Source organism: Puntigrus tetrazona, chromosome 8, assembly GCF_018831695.1.
Source record: "Puntigrus tetrazona isolate hp1 chromosome 8, ASM1883169v1, whole genome shotgun sequence".
NCBI lineage: Eukaryota > Metazoa > Chordata > Actinopteri > Cypriniformes > Cyprinidae > Puntigrus > Puntigrus tetrazona.
In genome coordinates this window covers 14,846,164-14,859,308 of record NC_056706.1, presented here as the reverse complement: position 1 = coordinate 14,859,308, position 13,145 = coordinate 14,846,164, and the positions used below count along the sequence as shown (strand labels likewise).

Sequence of the window (13,145 nt, the reverse complement as noted above, 5' to 3'; positions counted from 1 at the left end):
CAGAGGTCCACATGGTGACTATTGTTATTATAAATGTTTTTAATTTACATTTTACATTCCATTATAATTGTAGTTGCGGGGCGTGAAGTAAAATACACAGCTGAAAGTTTAAAAAAAAAAAAAACAGCTTTATAGCAATTTACAGGATATAAAAATTTATGGTAAGCGTCTTTAAAAAAAAAAAAAAAACGACGAGATTTGCTGTCGATTTTTAATTATAACGCATAGTGTGTTTTTTGCGAAATTCGAAGGACATTCACATTTTTTTAATGTTAGGAATGTCTTAATAGCCTATTGGATAAAGAGAGCCGTTGATCCCACCTCCAAGCTGTGATTGGCTATCAGAACTGTCCGTCACTTGACCTCCCTGTTGCTGTGATGGTGCCTGGAGTCCTCGCGCATCACGTTCAGGCCAATGACACGCACCGAGTTAAAACAAACTGATGATCCCGCAACGTATGCGCACAATAATTAAACGAGGCAACGCTTAAGAAAGGTAAGGACGTACTCTATCAGTTCTCGTCGTCCCGAGGTTACCAATAAATATAAGCATTAAGGATTTATGCATGCCTGCAAATTGTTTACAAGGCTTATAGACATCATTTGTTCAGCTATAAAAAGACAATTCTTGATGTTGATGTATCTGGCGTTACTGGCCTGCAGCGGTTGTTATGGAAGCGTGTAAACTACAGTTCATCTTTGGCGCAGATATGAGCATCATCTCATAAAAAAATTAAGCTGGTGTTACCGTTAGGCTACTTATATTTTATAGTTATCTCACAGACCTGAACTACGCACTAAAATCTGCCACAAACGTGCGCGGTGTCATCTTTAGTGCGTTTAAAATGAATTTTATCGTCAGTCGTAATAATATGTAATTACTTAGGCGTTAATTAAAAGTATTTCTATTAAAAATATCGTTATATATGTATTATGTATATATGTATTTTGACCGTCCCTTATGACTGAACATTTAGAATTACAACCAAAACTCATTTCGAATCCTTTTTGTAATTAACAAGATTTTACTCTTGCTTTTGGGAATGTGAGGGGTCCACAGAGGGCCTCTGCTTTAAATAAAGCAGCATTAGTGTTTGAACAGTACAGGTGTGTGAATCCCAAACGGTTCCTGAATAGAAGTATTAATTTACAGAGAATATTGTAATTTATGATATTGAATGATCCTTTCTAGTTTCTCACGGATTGATGTCAACTTTTGTTCGGGCTCCTTTGATGACTCCTCAGTTGGAAGACATGAAACATGGTTTTAGGTTTGAGATTAAAGCTGCTTTGATGGGTTGGGAATACATTAACAGGGCACAATGCAACGGAAACAGCCTTTTTTGTGGTTTCATCGCATAATCTGCATGTTTTCCCCCTCAAAGGTCCAAACATCAATTGAACTCCTTAATTATGTTCCTTATTTAAGCACTCATTAATATGGACAAATTCAGACATGTATCAAAATCTGAATACATGTTCCGAAGCATGTGTGATGCTTCTGGTTTTGTGCATTTTTAATGCAATTATGAGGAATTAATTGTATTATGTCGAAAGAAGCACTAGTCAGTTCATCATGTCGTAACATGTAGTAGAGCCTCTTCAAAATATGTTCATGAATGTCATCCAACACATATTTAACACGTACTTTAACAAGTGTAATTTTTTTATTTTTATAATTTAATCACCCTTGAGTTGTTCCAAACCTAAATGACTAAAAGACAGAAGATACTTTAAAGAATGCTGGTTACCAAACACTTCACAGCATCTGTTGACTTTAACGGTGTTGAAAATGCGTTTGTGTCGAACAGAAGAAAGAAATTCATATGGGTTAGGAGCGACATGCGTCATTTGTCAAAATAGCAATCATTTTTAATTATTGCGTGGCTGATCTGATAGTAAGGAAATGACAATTTGTTAGTTGTAGCTACGTGATGGAAATTCCAGATTGGCACCTCTGGCCCCCTATTGTCCCCGATCTTTTCACCACTGAGCTCTTTTTTTCCCCTCTCTGTCCATGTGTCTCAATCAAAACACACACAGGAGGGCTTTGTGTAGCTGTGCCTGCGAGTGTGAACACAGAAGCTGCTTCTGAAATGGCGTACTGAGCAGGCACTACATCTGATTTGGAACTTACTTCACAGCCGTTAAGAAAGGGATGTTCTATATAATATGAAGATAATCTGGATTTGTCATGTTGTCGTCTGATTTACCGGCGAGAGTTGTGTCAGCACCTCTTCTGTGGCATTAAGGAACAGTAAAGTATCCAGCAAATGCACTTATCGGAATCTCACCAGAAGAAAGTTATCCTGGTACTAATATTTTTGTGAATACTACTGAATAATTCGGGCATACAGCTCCTTTCACATACTGCTTTCTCCTTACTGTATAGTAGGCATATCGGATGTTGTGAGGAAAGGCATAGTGAAAGAGTAATTAAGTAAGAATTACTTTACTTAATTCTACTTTAATAATACCTGCATTTAGAGCCCTGTACATGCAGCAGGGCTTTTCTTACCCAGGGGCCGCTGATATCCCATGTGTTTAGTGTTTATCTTGTGTGAAGATCGGGGCAGGATCAGTAGAAATGGCCCCTGTGGACGACGCTTAACGCTTAGTCAGTGCTTCTGTGCCATGGGGCGTGAAAGGAGTCACACAGTTGATGTAAGTACCACTTTCTGAATCCTGCCCATAAGGCTCATGCTAATGGTAATGAAGATTAGAAGATTTTCCATGTAAAATACTTGTACCTTTTATTTTAAAAAAAAAGCAGTTAAACCTATATTGGGCAAAGGCAAGCACTGTGTATTATTTCATATGAGAAGAGGGTGTTTATGTATAGAGGCACAGCAAAAATGAATTAATAAAATAAAAAAATGTGAAAGCTTATTGTTTAAATAAGATGGTTTATTTCTAACGGTCAGGAGCATGGTGGAAAAGGATGAGAGAGGAAGATCATTATGCAGACACGTGCACATCCATGCACTTTCAGGATTTCTGCTTGTTTTACGCTTTAAAAGAGAATTCTGTCAGCCGGTGAATCTTTTCAGCATCAGCGGCACGCACACACACACACACACACACACACACACACACACACACACGCTAGAAGGTGTTTGAAGCCTGAGGATTTGAGTATTCATGAGAAGCATCACTTTGATTTTGTGCGCTGCGCCTTGGTAAATAGAGCGTGTGAAGTAGGGCAGTCAGAATGATATCAAATATAAGGAAGGTCAAATATCTGTATCAGATAGATGTGTTTTTTCAGCCATCTTGTTATTTGTTCCTGCTACTCTCCGGCTGTTTATATAAGCATTAACTTAGCAATCAGCATTCAGGACATTTTTTTTGCCTACTTTTTTATTTATTTAAAAGAAAGAAAGAAATAGATTCCAAAACCATTAGTTTTACATCCATTTTTATTAAACACAGTTTTATAAAATTTTCTGTTATCAAAGAACCGTGAGAAAATGTTATGTTTTTCACAAAATTGCCAGTGTTTCTTGAACAGCGAATCAACATATTGGAATGATTACTGAAAGATTGCGTGACACTGAAGACTGGAGTAAAGGCTGATGAAAATTCAGCATTGCTATTACAGGAATAAATTACGGTCTAAAATATATTTAAAATGGAAAACAGCAATTCTTTTTCACAAACTTACTGACTAAAAAACCTTTGAACCGTAGTGTATTCTATAATGTAGTTGTGCGTATAACCCTGTGGTCTCTGAATGCTCAGTGTTGACGGCGGTAGAAAGTAAGCTCTTGTTTTGAGTGAGTGTATGAAGGGAGATTAAATCTGCTTCTCAGAAAGATCCGCTGAGTGAGTATAAGAGTGTTTGGGTTTTCATTCGAATGTCAAATCGCCGTTCGTTTATGACACTTGCACAAGCAAGCAATGTACACACAAAGACACGTAAAGCTACAAAGCTATAGGATTAATGCCGAAACTTGCATTTTTAACACTTGGTCGGTCGCAAAGCAGTTTCAACATATCTATTGGTTTAGGTCTAATTTTATAATGCTGATGCCCGAAAGTTAAAACAAAAGAATATTGCGTCAAATAACCGTGTTGAAAACCAAGCTCAGCAGCTTATATCAGCATCACCACCTGCAAAAACACATCTTCACGCCTAAAGGTGTCTGTGCAGCTGCAATGCTCAACAGTCCTGTCTGGAGAAACTGCCTCGGTTCAACACACCTGGTGTTCTTTGATCAAGAAACACCTGCAAAAAAACATACAGAGTCTAAAAGTGTAATGTTATCAACTACGTTTTTACGCACGGATGGGTAGAAATGGTTGCTATCCAATTGCATATCTAATATCTGATCGCATGTCTACATTCTAAAAGAATTATTACTTATAGTTAAAAAAATTTCAAGTGATATCGTTGACTTGATAGCACAGACACTATTGTGACTGAACTGAGCTGGACCATAACATCACTGCCTTCAACTAAAAATTGAGTATTTAATATCGTCATTTTATTATTGACACACTATTTTCCTATTTAATACTGTAAGAAGTGCTTTTACACAATCTGTATTGTCAAAAACTATTATTATTAATATTATTACCATTTAAATCAACGCTTTTCTATTTTAATATATTTCGAAATGTAATTTATTCTTGTGATGCAAAGTTACATTTTCAGCAGCCTTCGGTGTCACACGGCCCTTCAGTAATCGTTTAAACATGTGAATTGATATTCTGCCGTCATATTCTGTCATATGTGGTTTTTATGTGTGGTCCACTGTGGCGTGATGGATGTGTAGTGCTTGTTTTATGTGTGCTGTTAGCACTCAGTGGCTCTCGAGAGCGAGGTGACGGCACTCTGTGTTCTTATATACTGCTCTTTAGGGACACTGTTAAAGGAACCACATCAGCAAACTCACCCTAATTGCATCCTGAAAAACACAAACCCACATATTGAGTCTGCAGGACGATATAGTTTAGTTCAAATGTAATTATAAATACATATTTAAAAGAACAAAAATGAACATAATTTAATTGTAAATGTTTCAAAAGTTTCCCACAAGCATGCTGGTTTACTCTTAAGGACAGGGTAAGGGCAGTGTAGTGGTCTTCATATATTTTTGCCTCTCTCTCTCTGTTTCTCCTCAGGTAAACGGGAATCCTTTGCTTTAGTCCCTACTGTTTAAATTGGAGACTTAAGGACCACTAAAAAAGGCACGGCTTAGGATCTCTGTGCAGGCTAATCTCAGAAAGAAGACTGTGGAGTGAGTCAGAGGCTCCAAAGATACGCACCGAGGTGAACAAACGAGAGGGAGTGGCTGGTTTCCATGTAGGACCCCATTTCTGAATGATGTTAAATGAGCGGAAGCGCTGTACAAGAAGCCAGGGCTGTGAGTAACGTGGAGCCTTGTTATAGCAGCCAGGCAACAATCACAGCCCTCATCACTCTCAACGCTGATCCGAGGGCTATTTTTATCGCCGAGACAACGCACCAATTAAATCGGGCATATCTGATGATGTTCAGGGAGATGCAGGACTGAGGGGAAGGAACGGCACTGTGCACCGGGCCGCTTGGGTGAAGCAGGCGACCCGAAACATCTACTGCTTCATACTTTGATATGTGTATAAGCTCGGGTTGAGATGTGGCGATAATGAACTAATTTCGGAAATTGACGCAGACGTACAGGACAACATGTGAAGGTGAGAAAGGACTTTCCATTATTTGCTTTTGTAATGAAGTGAATGGTCCCAGTGTTGTGCATTTCTTTTATTATTTTAAGTTTGATTAAATAATATCTATTACAATATTTACAAATATAAATTGTATAAGATATTTTTAACTAACACATTTTTTTTTATTGTGTAAAGTAATTTTAATTCTGATTAAATGTGTGTTCGTGTGTATTGCCAATAATAATAATCATATTTAGAGGTATAGTTTATTATTTTATATATTCATTTTATTTATATTTGTATAAACTTAATGGTGAATTAGTCTGCGTGCGTGTGGGTATTACAAATATCATGAAAATATTACTAAATAAATTGTTATTATACGAATATAAGAAATAATATTATTATTACTACAATTTAAAGAAATTAAAATATTAAATCATTATTGGTAATGTTATTATTTATTATTTGCTCTGTGATAAATAATGTATTTGTTTATAGGCAGAGGTTTAAAAACAAAAATTGCATTTTCTAATTGTGTATCATTTCATATCTTCAGGTGGTTTTAGTTCCAGGTCTCCTGCCATGAGCTAAGCCCCCCAGTGGCCTGTGGCAGGATGACTGCTGTGTACCCTGCTGGGGGGGGCTCCCTCGGGGTCTCAGAAGTGGTCACGGCTCCCCAGCGTTACGCGCGATGGAGCCGACAAGACAGCTCCGACATCTGCACGGATGACGAGGGGACTCAGCCGCGCCGCCTCACCCCTCTGGAGAAGCTCAATCTGGACATGTGCCAAGATGAGAAGATGGTGAGGGAGCTCACCGTGGGTCGCAGAATAGGCTTCTACAAGATACGCGGCGAGATCGGCTGTGGAAACTTTTCCCATGTCAAGCTGGGCATCCATGCTCTGACGAAAGGTAATGTCAGTTAAAACACAGTAATCGGTACATACGACTTGGAGAGGTTTTCCTCACAAGGGGGCTACAAGGTTTAATATAAGAGATGCTCACTGACACTCTGTAGATGATTCGGGGATATTCCTATAGCTCACTGACGCCATGTAAAGTGTCTGCAAATGCACTTTTAGCTTGTTTTGTAGTTGAATTGACCTTGAATAAAAATATAAAAAATTAAGTCATATTGTGAAATATTCTTGTAATTATAAAACTGCTCTCTAATTGTAATCTCTAATTTTAAAGTGTCACTTATTTCTATTTATTGTACGTCACTTTTCATAAAATATATAAAAAAACTACCTGATTATTAGGCTACGTTAAATCAGATATAAGTATTTTTTTTATATTAAAATGATGAAGTATATGCTTAAATTGTAAAGTAGTTAATTTTATAATTAAATTATAATATGAATAAATTATCATTACTAATAATTATTAATTTACTTTCACTAAACTTGTTGAAAAGTGTGCAACATTACATATTACAGCTCACTAATTTAGAAGACATTTGGTCTAAAACATTTTCCTTCCAAACGTATTGCTATGTTAATTTCCAGAGTGCTGTTATATGAAGTTTTAACCCATATTTAAAAAAAATAAAAAAGCCATTATGTATTATTAATACATTCTTCTCAGTAAATATTGATTAAAACTACATACAACAGCACTCTAAAATGTATCGTAGCTATAAATTTGGAGAGGAAAATGTAATATAATTAGTGCTGTCAAATGATCAATCACAATTAATCATATGAGAAACATTTTGTTTACATAATATATGTATACTGTATATACTTGTTATGCATATACAAATACACATACACATGCGTGTATATATTTCATAAAAATGTTTTGTTTATATATTAAATATATTTATATATAATATTAATAATGTACTGTATATATTTATTGTGTATATATACATGCATGTATATATTTCATAAAAATGTGTTATGTTTATACATTAATCATATATATAATATAAATTGTATTAACATATAGACGTAATTACTTAAATATTTTCTAAATATATACTGTACGTGTGTGCATATGTGTGTGTGCATTTAATAATATATCGAGAACACAAATATAATGTTTATTTCGAATGCAATTAATATACTAAAATATACTAAATATAACCTAATACATTATTAATATATTATGTTATTGCCTTGATAAATATGTGTCCTGAGAGTCCAGTTTACATTGACAATGTTTGAAGCATGCCCTCGGTCAAAGTCAAACTGAGACAACTTGTCTGATCCAGACACAGATGGATGGATTCAAGGTGTCACATTTCTGTCGAGACCTTTAGAATTGCTGTAGGCCTCATCAAAGATTGCTGTGTGTAAGGGATAGGAGGTTGCGGTGTGCCGTTACAAAGCCATTTGTGAATTCATGCGCAGAGCATTTTGAGGATTTGTAGTGCTGCAGCAGATCTTGACGAGAGGGTGTAGAATGACATTCCATATCGCATGGCACCATATCTGATAAACTGCTCAAATGTCTGTCCTTTTATTACATTTTGACTATTACTGTCATGAATGCTCTTTGACCAAACCATTTTTATATATACATTGGAATTACTAGGAATGCATATGTCCCGCAGACAGGAGAATATGAATGTTCTCTGGATGAGATGAGAAACCCCTGTAACTGAAACTTTATTAATGTCATCCACAGACAAAGTAGCCATCAAGATCTTGGACAAAACCAAGCTCGATCAGAAGACGCAAAGGCTGCTGTCCCGGGAGATATCGAGCATGGAAAAGCTGCACCATCCAAACATCATCCGTCTGTACGAGGTGGTGGAGACGCTGACCCGCCTGCACCTGGTCATGGAGTACGCAAGCGGAGGAGAGCTCTACACGAAGATCAGCACAGAGGGGAAGCTCTCCGACATCGACAGCAAGATTGTCTTCTCTCAGGTTCTCTCAGCTGTGAAGCATATGGTGAGATGCACATGATGCAAATGAAGAGAGTTCAATGAGGGAAATCTGTTATAGTAATGGGTTGAATGATTACAGGGTGCAAACATAATCTCATTATGATTCCTCTGTTTCCCTGACCTTTAAAACATGGCATTCACGTCAGTTTACAGTTTATTTTCAGTTTTTACTACTGTAAGACGCGGAGCGTGAAGGTCTGTGACATAATTCAGAAATACAACAGTGCAGTGAAAATGCTGTTTGTTTACATGATCTGTGATCATTTCTGAAATTATCTGTCTTATAAAATATAAAAGATATTTTTTTAAATAATATTCATATTATTTGATATATAGATTTTATGATTAATTAGATTGAAATCTGTACAAATTAAAATTTTAAGTATTCTTTGAAGTATTATATATTAATATAATTTAACTTTTTTAAATGTTGCATCAATAGTTATGTTGGAATAAATATGTTGAGAGTTGTGAATTTTTTTAAGTCAGATATTTATTATATAAAGTTTTATTAGGATATATTGAAGTTAATTAAATTACCTTAAATTATATTGCAGAATTTATAAAGAAGTATTACATATTTTTAATATCATCACTAATATTATAACTAATAATTATTATTATTCATTTAATATTTTGAGTGTTATAAAATGACAAAAAATGTAAAAGAAAACATAGTAAAAAATAAATCTGCCATTTTTGAAGACTGCTACTGTCACATCTTTGGACTCTTTTGTTGTTGTTTTTGTCTTGTGTCATGTGCTCCGTGTGCCCTACCTTCCGTTCCTGTTAATTGTGTCATTGTCTTCAGCTGTTTCTTCTTAATTTAGTCTATTACCTTGTGTATTTAAGTCCTGTGTGTTTGAGTTCACCTTTGTCCGATTGTCGAGGTTTTTACGTGTGGTTTATGTTCTGCCTGTCTTCATGCATATTATTATTTTTGCTAAACCACACCGTGACAGCTACACTTGATCTCCTCATATTTAAATAAAATGACAATAATGATAATGATATTTTTTGTCAAGTATTCTGTACTTAAAAATGTGTAATACAACTGTCCTGATAGTAGAAGCCTCTAAAAATGCAATTCCTATGCAAAATAAATAAACAAAAATTTTTAACACACACACACATATATATATATATGCAGTTAAGTAAGTTTACCAAAATTGTTATTCCAAATATCTGTTTCTTTAGCTGTTAATATTAGTTTATTTTTCTTGTTTTGCAGCACGACAATAGCATCATTCACAGAGACCTGAAAGCGGAGAATGTTTTTTACACCTGTAGCACCTGTGTTAAAGTAGGAGACTTTGGCTTCAGCACCGTGAGCCGCCGCGATGAGACCCTCAACACCTTCTGTGGTTCTCCCCCTTACGCCGCTCCCGAGCTCTTCAGGGACGAGCACTACATAGGCGCTTGCGTAGACATCTGGGCCCTGGGAGTCATGCTCTTCTTCATGGTGACCGGCACCATGCCTTTCCGTGCGGAAACGGTGGCCAAGCTGAAGCGCTGCATCCTGGACGGGACGTACACAGTGCCTACCTGGGTGCCGGAACCTTGCCAGAAACTGATCCGGGGCATCCTGCAACCCCAGCCGTCTGACCGCTACACCGTAGAGCAGATGATGGGCTGCGAGTGGCTGCTGCCGGTGGAGTTTCCCAAGGCCATGGAGCCCTTCAAACTGGACCCGCTCCATCTGGCTGAGTCAAAGCCAGGGGAGCTTGAAGAGCATGAGATAGAGGTGAGGAACGCCCTGGAGGCTCTTGGCATCACCGCAGACCACATTCGTAACAACCAGGGAAAAGACTGCAGGAGCTCGATCACTGGAGTCTATCGAATCCTCTTACACCGCGCACATAAACGGCAAGCGGTGGAGAGCATGCCAGTAGTTACTCACGTAGTGAATGGAACCGATGCTAAAAAGGACCGTCTGAAGACATACAGGAGCCTTAGGCATACGTCTAAACTCTGCATTATTCTGTGATGCTCAGAAAACGTTTAAATAATAATGGACAGGAGCTATAGTTCAGCTAGTTATATTTGATATACCTCTTTTGTTATCTTTTTTCAATTGAAAATGAGATCAGTGATTGCTTCTAATAAAGTAGTCTATATGAGTGAATGGAAAGTATGAACGTTTGAAAGCGAGCGAGTACAAGACTTTTGTCTTAATGTCATGGATGTCATGTTATAAATGTATTCAATAAATGTAATAAAGTACTTTGGACTGCATTGTTTCAAACATTGCTTTTGCCTTATGCCTCTAATTTATATATATAGATATGACCATGGACCACAAAACGTAAGTCTTAAGTCACTGAGGTATATATCTACCAATAACCAAAAGTGCATTGTATGGGTCAAAATTATAGATTTTTTTTTTATGCAAAAAATTTAAGTAAAGATCATGTTCCATGAAAGTATTTTGTAAATCTTAATTTTGAGAAATTGACATTGGTCCAGGGTCTTACACACACATATATAGTAAGATGTAGGTTTAGGTGTGTAGGGAAATAGCACATACAGTATAAAAACCATTACATCTATGTATACATCTATCCACAAATATGTGTGTTTATGTGTAATTTATATTTATCATATTTAAATATTGGACGTTTTTCTTTCAGTTTAAACTTGTTTAAAAAAAACAGTTTAAAAATAACATTTTCACAGTCTTCCTCATAAATGGAGCGTCTTCGAGGCATGACAATTTACACTACAACTCCCAGGAAGCCTTTCGAGCAGTTTCTCACGTGGAAGACGTGCGCGTACTTACGCGCCCATACGCGATGACGCAAATTTTGCCTCGTTGGAGGGTGATTTCATCAGGAACAGGACAAAGACAGAAGGCACTTCCTATTTGTTGTATATGTCCACGTATCTTTTTTCGCTTCCAGATCATCACAGGTAAGAGTTTATTTAAAGCGTTTAAGATGCATCTGTGAGGTCGGCTTTGCTTTTCTCAGAAAAAGTCACAATTCTTCACAATACAGTTACTGTAGAGCTGTCAAATGTCAGAGCTGTCACATGCTTTACCAAATATTTTATTTTCTTCCTATAACATATTGTTTTTATTCAGTCATTCTGTTCTATTAGATTTTGTTTTGCATCGTTTTCACTATTATTAATGGCGTTTGCGTTATTATTATCACCATCATCATCATCAATAAATCTGAAATTCTGTAATACGTACGGTCGCTGTGTTGAATATGTAATAAGTCGGATCGCATTACCAAATCAGATTCAACCTGTTATCTGAAATGTACCTGTTATCGTCTTTGCACTATAACATTATTATCTGCACTGATATATAAAGAGCTGTCGTTGTGTTAGTATTTCCCGCTGGGTTTAATGGGTTTTAAAAGTGTTTGTCACACGCAGTATAAACATTTTCCGTTTTGACTCGTACGCTGGACTGTTAATGTTGTGAAGTTGTTAGATGTCATTTATGTTGTTTTGTTTAAAACGGAAATGCAGTCACGTGATGAGTGGGCGGGGTCTGAACTTGATCGAGTTGTCAGGGCGCAGCGTCGCTGCGGATCTGCTCTGTTTCATTTCATTTCATTTCTTCTCCAAATCAGTGTCACATGTCAGTGAGCGAAGATATGGAGAATACAGACCTGCTCGGTCTGATCTTCCCCGATGAAGACCCAGGATCCGGCGATCTGTTCCTCACAGAGGGGAATAACTTGCTGGATGATTTGCTTTCAGAGCAAGATGTATGTTACCTTCACGTCCACTCATCTAGATATAAAAATGCATTTGTTTAACGTGCTTTTTTTGCCACGTAGAAACTATAACAGAGTCTGATATGAATATCATAATAAATAAAACTGCGCCTTTTTATAGTATTATGCAATATAGCAATTCGATACAAATGCTTTTATCATGTCAATGTTTGTGAATTCTATATTTTAAGTAACGTAGATATAGATAAAAACTATTTATTGTTTTATATATATATATATATATATATATATATATATATATATATATATATATATATACATATATATATATATATATATATATACATATATATATATATATATATATATATATATATATATATATATATATATATACATATATGTGTATATATATATACATATATAATGAATAATGTAGTAATGGACATTTATATAATAATAATAATTATATTATTACTATTGTGCACGATAGATCTGATTGTTACAGATAAGATAGATAGATGATAGAATAACTAATGATTTGATTGTTGCAGGTTATATACATGTGATCATATTTATAGAATTATTACTAAAGTTATAATGTAAATTTATATAATAATACAATGTCAATTATATGCATTTGCTTTATAATAGTAATATTAGAAATGATTTATTATTATTGTGCATGATAGGCTGACGGAAGGAGAGACAGACTTTGTTGCAGATTAAATACCACAACAATCACATATACGTTTACTTTGTACATTACAGACAGACAGACAGACTAAGAAATGCCTCTATTGTTGCAGATGCTGAGTGGAATGGATACAGAGGACTTCCTCAGCAGTCTTCTGGGAGAGGAGGAGGACGGCGTGGCTATCAGCTGCTTGTCTCAGTCT

The 13,145-nt window shown here is 36.0% G+C and overlaps 2 protein-coding genes across 3 annotated transcripts in view; both read left to right on the top strand.

Moving 5' to 3' along the window:
• The first annotated feature begins 344 nt into the window (after positions 1-344).
• nim1ka (NIM1 serine/threonine protein kinase a) lies at positions 345-10,803 on the top strand. 2 transcript variants are annotated; one of them, XM_043246235.1, is made up of 5 exons: positions 345-496; positions 5,128-5,679; positions 6,212-6,567; positions 8,290-8,558; positions 9,786-10,803. In XM_043246235.1, exons 3-5 carry the CDS (start codon positions 6,270-6,272, stop codon positions 10,539-10,541), a joined length of 1,323 nt encoding a protein of 440 aa, XP_043102170.1. In that variant the 5' UTR covers positions 345-496; positions 5,128-5,679; positions 6,212-6,269; the 3' UTR covers positions 10,542-10,803. The 2 variants fall into 2 exon arrangements, with proteins under 2 accessions (XP_043102170.1, XP_043102171.1); XM_043246236.1 differs by lacking the exon at positions 345-496 and adding an exon at positions 1,060-2,664.
• Positions 10,804-11,344: 541 nt separating this feature from the next.
• creb3l3l (cAMP responsive element binding protein 3-like 3 like) overlaps positions 11,345-13,145 on the top strand; it is a 5,471-nt gene continuing 3,670 nt past the window's right edge. Inside the window, exons 1-3 of the mRNA XM_043247621.1 lie at positions 11,345-11,464; positions 12,139-12,276; positions 13,056-13,145. The exon at positions 13,056-13,145 is cut by the window's right edge and continues 250 nt beyond it. Coding sequence (XP_043103556.1) covers positions 12,145-12,276; positions 13,056-13,145 — 222 coding nt within the window. The 5' untranslated portion in view covers positions 11,345-11,464; positions 12,139-12,144. The remainder of the gene's footprint in view (positions 11,465-12,138; positions 12,277-13,055) is intronic.